The sequence below is a fragment of the Alligator sinensis genome, unplaced genomic scaffold (assembly GCF_000455745.1).
Source record: "Alligator sinensis unplaced genomic scaffold, ASM45574v1 scaffold1295_1, whole genome shotgun sequence".
In the NCBI taxonomy this organism is placed as follows: Eukaryota; Metazoa; Chordata; order Crocodylia; family Alligatoridae; genus Alligator; species Alligator sinensis.
This window is the reverse complement of record NW_005841880.1, coordinates 1,475,569-1,482,668: the sequence shown is the minus strand read 5'-3', so window position 1 is coordinate 1,482,668 and position 7,100 is coordinate 1,475,569. Positions and strand designations below refer to the sequence as shown.

Below are 7,100 nucleotides of genomic sequence, written 5' to 3'. Positions count from 1 at the left end.
CGGCAGGAATTTTTTCTGCAGATAAAGGGAGGCCTGTTCCAGGGCCAGTCATGAGCATGTGGTCAGCAGGGCGTGTGACTCAGCCCCGCGGGCCGGTGACTCCCCTCGGAGAGCAGAGACATTGCCTGCTGCCCCTGCTGAATGGATCCTGCACTGCCCGGGCACGGGGTCCGGGGCAGGGTCCCCGCCAGGAGCAGGGGCAGGGGCCCGAAGACCCCCGTTGCATCCTCGGTGTGGACCCAAAGTGGCACATGGCGGAAGGGGATGCTTCAGGGGACAGGGCTAGAGCTGCCCACGGTGCGGGGTGGCAGCAGATGCCCGGCGCAGACCCGAAGCTTGGGAGAGGAGAGGGATTTATGGTGGCACGCTCCTCCAGCTCTTGCTTCTTGCAGTTGAGCGGTGAGGGGCAGGAAGGGCCCAGGCACTGCCTCTGTTTCCAGTGGGGGGGTATTTGCCTCAATTGAGGACTGCGCTTCCCAAGGAAGTCGGGTGAGGCTGGGAGGGCCGATACGCCCCTGGCCTCGGCAGGGTCCGCCTGGGGCTGGGGAAGACCCTCGGCCAGTTCTCCTCCCTGGCACCGCTATGCGGCGCGACCTTGGGCAAGACCCTCGACCTTTCCCTGCTGGAGAGGGGCCAAGCGAAGCTTTCCTTCTCCTCCTCTGCCCCTGATGCAATGGGGCCCCGATCCCTTTCCGCCCCGGCGCTCCCATAACACGCAGCGCTCCCGCTGCTGCCAGTGCCCACAGCCAGGAAGGGTTTTAACGAGGACAGCCCCCTTCAGCAGCGCCCCCAGCCCCTTCCCTTCCTCTGGGTGGGAGCTGCAATTAGCAGCCTCACAATGGTGGGGGGAGCTTTGGTTCCTGGGTTTAAAGAAGGCAATAAATCAATACCGGAAGGAGCAGGAGGGAGGGGAAACCCTCCTCCGCTTCCGCCGTCCCCTGCCCACCCCCACCCCTCCTGTAATGGCCCGAGTGGACTTCCGCTTTGCCCTTTTCCCCTCCACAATAAACCAACCCAGGCCTCCCCCCAGCCCCACAGCTCTCCTGTATGGCCTTTGAGTCAGGGGCATGAGCATGGAGGGCTGCGAGTGATGAATGGAGGGATTATAACCCAGCCCGGAGCAGATCGCATGCGGGCTCTCTGCCTCCTTGCATAAACATCCTCTCCCCCTCCCTTCCCATCCGCCCCTGCCCCAGCTCTGTGATAAGATGGTCCCGGTGGGGCCTCGCTGCCCAGCTGCCTGCTCCCCGCATGGAGGATCCAGCCTCGGGGTTTCACCCTTTCCTCCACGTGCACGCCCAGATCGGGGTGGCTGGTTGCACTCCTGCTCGCTGTGCGTCTGCGTGTCGCTCGCCCAGGTGATTCGGAGCTCACTAGTCGTGCACATTGCCCCCATGTCTTCTCCTTTGGGGGCAGGTCCAGCGCCATCGGGGCAGGCAGCCTGCCTGGTTTGATCTCACTCGGCATCAAGGCCTCTGAGACATCAGGGGTAGTGGAGCTGACGATCCCCAAGAGCCTTCCTTCTCCTGCCCAGATGCCCGCCACCTTTAGTGGCACGTGGCCTGGCTCCCCGGCACAGGGTGTACGGGGTGCGATGGATCATAAATGCCCCTCTTTGGCCCCTGATTTCCCAGCGGGCTGGGGTAAATCTTGCCCCTCCAGAGGAGCAGGGCCTGGTGCAGATTGGGGCAGGTGCGGCGGGGGGAACATGGCTAAAGTGGATATGGGAGACCATCTCCTCCTCTGCCTCTTCCTGGTAAAAGCCCCTCCGTGGGCCGTGCTCACAGCTGCCCGCTGCTTTCAGGGGCAGGACCTGGACTAACGAGCACCTGCCCCTGCCTCCAAAATGCCATTGGCCTGGTAGGAGAGCGGCTGCCACGGAGGGTGAAGCCCAGAGGCAGGAGCTGGGGGTGCATCTGATGCTGGAGGAGCCGATACTGGGCGGGTGGGTCGGCCTCCACCCCGCTGCATTCCCAGAGGCCGTCTGGTCCCTCCCTGGCTGCCTGGAGCCTCCCAGGGATCTGCCCCGACTACAACCGTGCCACAGAGCAGGCGGCCGGTTCTGCATCCAAGCCTCATCCCACGCTTCCGACTCCAGCTCCAGCACCCGCCTGCCCGGGTCCCGCCTGAGCAGCAGAGGAGCAGGATGGGTGTTGACCCCAGCTGTCCACAGCCCAGCTCTCTCCAGCTCATCCGTGTTGCCCTTTTTCCATCCTGCAGGGACCCCCGTGAACCGGATCCCCATCATGGCCAAGCAGGTGCTGGACCTGTACATGCTGTACATGCTGGTGACCGAGAAGGGCGGCCTGGTGGAAGTGATCAACAAGAAGCTGTGGCGGGAGATCACCAAGGGGCTCAACCTGCCCACCTCCATCACCAGCGCTGCCTTCACGCTGCGGACCCAGTGAGTGTTGCCCCCCTCCCCATCCCACCCAGCTGATCGGCTGCAGGGGGGCCCTGTGCCAGGCCAGGATCCATCCCAGCACGGTGGGAGAAAGGTCCCCGATCCCATGGGTGTTGGGCGGCTGCCTCCCTTCCAAGGCACTCAGCTTCCCTCTTGGTCTTGTGCCCCGCTCCGGCTTGGAGGAAAAGAGAGGGGCTGTTTGTTTGCTCTGTTGCATCAGGGCAGGAATGAGGAAGGAGTCCTGTCTGGGGAGAACGTGGTTGTGGCCAGCAAATGCATGTCCAGAGCATGCCCCACACGTGGCTGTGGGCCTGAGCTGGGGCAAGGGAACATGGAGGGGTCGGGCTTCCTCAGATCTCCACTTCCCTCCAGCCCCATGCACACTGCCCCTCCCGGCCCTGGGCTCACCTCCTCGCATGGGGAAATGAACTCTGGAGCACAGAGCCCTGGGTAGGCAGGGAAGTGCGTGCGTCTGCATGTGTGTCATCTTTGCATGTGTGTGTGTATCTGTCTGTGTCTGCGTTTGTCTTATGTTTGCATAGGCGTTTGTGTGTGTGTGTGTCCATGTGTGAGGGTGTGTCTGTGTCTTCTTTGCATATGTCGTGTATTTGTCTATGTGTGTGTCTGTGTTTGCATGTGTCTCTGTATGTATGTCTTGTGTGTGTAGGTATGTGCCTCTGTGTGTGTGCATGTATGAGTGTGCCTATGTCTGCATATGTGTTTCTGTGTGTGTATGTTTGCATGCGTCTCTGCCTGTATGTGTCTCTTGTGTGTGTCTGTGTGTGTGCATGTATCGGTGCGTCTGTGCCCTTGTGTATGTGTCTGTGTGTATCTGTGTTTGCATGCATCTCTGTGCCTTTGTGTGTGCATGTATGCGAGTATCTGTCTTTGCATGTGTGTATATGTATCTGTGTATCTGTGTTTGCATGCATCTGTCTGTGTGTCTTGTGTGTGTGTGTGTGTCTTTTTTGTGTATGTGTGTCTGTTTGTGTCTGCATGTGTCTGATTGCATAAGTTAGATGAGTATCTAGCTGGGGTCATCTAGCCCCAGCCCTCTTTCCTGCCTATGCAGGGGGTCGGACTCGATGATCTATTGAGGTCCCTTCCGACCCTAACATCTATGAATCTAAGTGTTTGTGTGTGTGCATGTCTTTGTGTGTCTGTGTGCCTGTGTTTGTGCGTGTGTGTGTATGAGAGCTGGCACTCAGTGTAACCCTCCCCTAACTCCCAGCCCAACCACAGGGACCCGCAGCTTCCCACACCCCGCAGCAAGTGCTACCAGGAACCCACCCCCTTCGCTCCAAACACACCAGCCCCCACACTGCCACCTGGCCTGGTGGAGCCATGCCTGCCCCGGGGCTGGGGCCGGGGTGCAGTTGGGGCTGCCCCGGCAGCTCTGACGGGTGCTTCCCCGGCAGATACATGAAGTACCTGTACCCCTACGAATGTGAGAAGCGGGGGCTGAGCAACCCCAACGAGCTGCAGGCCGCCATTGACAGCAACCGGCGAGAGGGCCGGCGGCAGAGCTTTGGCGGCTCCCTCTTCACCTACTCGCCCAGCGGCACCCACAGCATGCTGTCCTCCCCCAAGCTGTCAGTGCCTGCCCTGGGGCTGGCCGGCGCCACCAACGGCAGCCCCATCACCCCGGTGCAGAAGATCAAGAAAGGTAACGGTGCTCCCGGTCTTTCCCCAGGCCCGGGCGGTGTCTGCAGCAGCCAGGCAGGCCCTGCGAACGCCCCCGACATCTCCAAGGGATGGGCTTCACGTTGCCTTTCCTGGGGCTTGTCAGGCAGGTGCTCCACAGAGCCGTGCCGTGCTGCACTCGCAGCCTGGCTGGAAATGAAACCCAAGGGCTGTTCTTCCCGCAGGCCCTCCTTGCTCTAACCACTGTACCACATGTCCCCACCCCAGCTTGGGCTAACCTAGGACCCAGGTGTCCCAGCATCCAGGCCTCAATGCACTGGATGCCCAACTCTTTATGCAGCCTCCCTTTCTGTCAGCATCTCAAAGTGATTTAGGACCCAGGGGTTGGCAAGGGGGAGGTTCTGGAGTTGGAGAAACAGAGGCAGAGGGGCTTGTCTCATGCTGTGCAGCAAAGCACCTGGGGGCAGGCTATTAGGGTGGGAATCTGCATCTTCAACTCTCAATCCCCACCTCCAGGCTGATTCCCATACCCCCCCCTCCCCCTCCCCAGTGCTAGACCCCAGTCCTGTGCCTGGGGTATAAAAGCTTAGGACACCAGGTTGCAGAGACCTGGCAAGACTTGGCACATGCTGCAGCCTGGAGCAGCCCTCACCGGGCTCCCACACTCTGTCCCCATTGCAGAGGAGGACACCCCCATCCCCATCTCCGTGCCCAGCCGCCTCCCTGTCTCCCTGGCCGGCCACCCCGTGGTAGCAGCGCAGGCCGCGGCCGTGCAGGCCGCCGCGGCTCAGGCCGCCGTGGCCGCTCAAGCCGCCGCCCTGGAGCAGCTGCGAGAGAAGCTGGAGTCCGGGGAGCCCCCGGAGAAGAAGATGGCGCTGGTGACGGACGAACAGCAGCGGCTGATGCAGCGCGCCCTGCAGCAGAACCTCCTGGCCATGACGGCTCAGCTGCCCATGAGCATCCGCATCAACAGCCAGGGCACCCGCTCGCCAGGTGGGTCTGACAGGGGCAGCGCAAGGGGTTGGGGGCACCCGGGCTAACACTGTACGTCTGCACAGGGAGCTGAACCCAGGCCTCTAAATCTGTGATACCCGAGTCTCTGCTGGCCGCCCAAGCACATCAGCCCTGAGGCCGAATCCTCCCAAGCAGAGGATGGAGCATCACGCAGGGCAGGGGGTCACACTGGGAGCTGCCCCCCGCCCCGGGGGAGCCTTTGTGAAACGGGGCAAATGCCAAGCCTAGCTCTCTTCTTGTCAGTGTTTCCAGCCCTGAGCCAGCTCCCTCCCCCGTTTCCTGGGTCCTGTTCAGCCCATGCTAGGGCTCTTTCTCCATCACCCCCTGCTCCAAACCCACCCGGCGCAATGAGATCGGTCTCCTTCATCTCAGTGCCGCCTGCCCCGTACAGCCGAGCAGGCTCCTAAAGCCCCATGTCCCTAAGTCGGGGACCGTATTATCTGGCCTGGTGAGCAGAGCGGAGAAAGGGGTGGTCGGCATGACGGGCCCAGGTGACTTGATCTTCATCCTCTGATGTGTCCCATAGCAGAAAACCGGCAGGATTCCAGCCTGAATCTGGGCAGCAACGGCACCAACAGCATCAGCATGTCGGTGGAGATCAACGGTATCGTCTACACAGGTAAGGGGGCCTGTGTGAGTGCGGGGCCTGCAGCTCTGCAGCCACTTCCTGCCCCAAAGCCCAATGCCACAAGGCACCCAGAGGTGGGGGTGCCTTGGGTGACGTACCCTTGGGGACAACATCACTGTCCTGCGGCCGGGGCGGCTGCGTGCATTGTGTGGATCAGAGCAGGTTCTGGACTCGGCGTCTGCCCGGACTCAGCCTTCCCCAGCCCTTTTGATCTGGGGACCCGGGCAGCAAGGACTCCTCTCCTGGCGGTGCCCCGAGGTGGCTGCCCTGGGGTCACAGGCTGCTGCAGCTGGAGGCTGAGAGCAGGGCCCCGCGATGCCAAGAGGAGCCCGGGCATGAGGTCCTTCCCCAGCACACCTCCATGGGGACCGGGAGGAGAAACTGAGGCACAGGGCAGAGCAGGGGATGGGACCCATGCACCAAACACTTGCTTTGCTGCAATTCATCCAGGCTCTGGAGCAGCCTAGCAATTCCTTAAGGGGGGGAACAACCCGAGGCAGCTCCAGCAGAGACAAGGGTCTCCGGGAGAGATGTCTCCTCCTCGCTGCTGGGGGGGATCCAGGCTTCCCAACCACCCCCTGACTTTGTGCTCTCTCCCCAGGTGTGCTGTTCGCCCAGCCCCCCGGCCCTTCGTCCTCCTCGCTGCCTCCCTCCACCTACAACAAAGGCAACACCAGCACCAGCCGCAGCAGCAGCGGAGCAGGCAGCGCCCCTCCGGCAGCTCCCCCGGCGGGTTTGTCAGCCCCTCCGACCTCGACCTCCAATAACTCTTCGCCTTAGCCACCCCCTTCCTCCCCCCCGACCCCGCGGCAGTGCCTCATCTCGCCAAAACCCTAATAAAACCCAGCCGTACAGAGCGCTCCGATCACAGCTAACGCCAAAAAAAAAGGAAAAAAACCCCAAGAGCCGCTTGCCTCTGGCTGTCCAGGGCAGGGGCTGTTCACTCTCGGCCCCCAGAGGGTTTGGGATGAAAATGAGCAAAAAAAAAAAGCTTTAATTTTGGGGAAGGGGAGGGGGGGGGGTCATTGAGAAGCCGCCCGGGCCCCGAGCCGGCGGCTTGCGACACGATGCATTGTAATCCCAGAACCGATTACCTCACACACACGCCACGTTGCACTGGACGGGAACGAACATTATTCCTCTTTCGAATCGTCGAGGGTGGCCCTTGATTTGACCCCGGGACCCCTCCAGCCCGAGGCAGAGCCCTGTGATTTTTTTTATTTTTCATGGAAACCCCCCCCTTTCCCCCCTCCATCCCCTCTTCTTTCTTTTTTTTTTATTTTATTTTATTCAGGTCGGGGGGGGGGGCAGGAAGGCCTTGGGAAACTGGGGTGCCGTTTTATTCCTTTATTTGACGAGCGATGTTTGTTTGAGAGACGACGGGGGGGGGGGGGGGCGTTTGGTGGTGTG

General features: G+C 61.3%; 1 protein-coding gene across 4 annotated transcripts in view; it reads left to right on the top strand.

The window, feature by feature from the left end:
• Positions 1 to 7,065, top strand: part of ARID3A (AT-rich interaction domain 3A) — a 56,818-nt gene extending 49,753 nt beyond the window's left edge. For 3 of the 4 annotated variants that reach the window (XM_025196424.1, XM_014528037.2, XM_025196423.1), the window contains exons 5-9: positions 2,221 to 2,404; positions 3,823 to 4,070; positions 4,730 to 5,041; positions 5,589 to 5,681; positions 6,292 to 7,065. In XM_025196424.1, coding sequence (XP_025052209.1) covers positions 2,221 to 2,404; positions 3,823 to 4,070; positions 4,730 to 5,041; positions 5,589 to 5,681; positions 6,292 to 6,470 — 1,016 coding nt within the window. In that variant the 3' untranslated portion in view covers positions 6,471 to 7,065. The remainder of the gene's footprint in view (positions 1 to 2,220; positions 2,405 to 3,822; positions 4,071 to 4,729; positions 5,042 to 5,588; positions 5,682 to 6,291) is intronic. The other variant, XM_014528038.2, reaches the window with a different exon arrangement.
• The last annotated feature ends 35 nt before the right edge of the window (positions 7,066 to 7,100 follow it).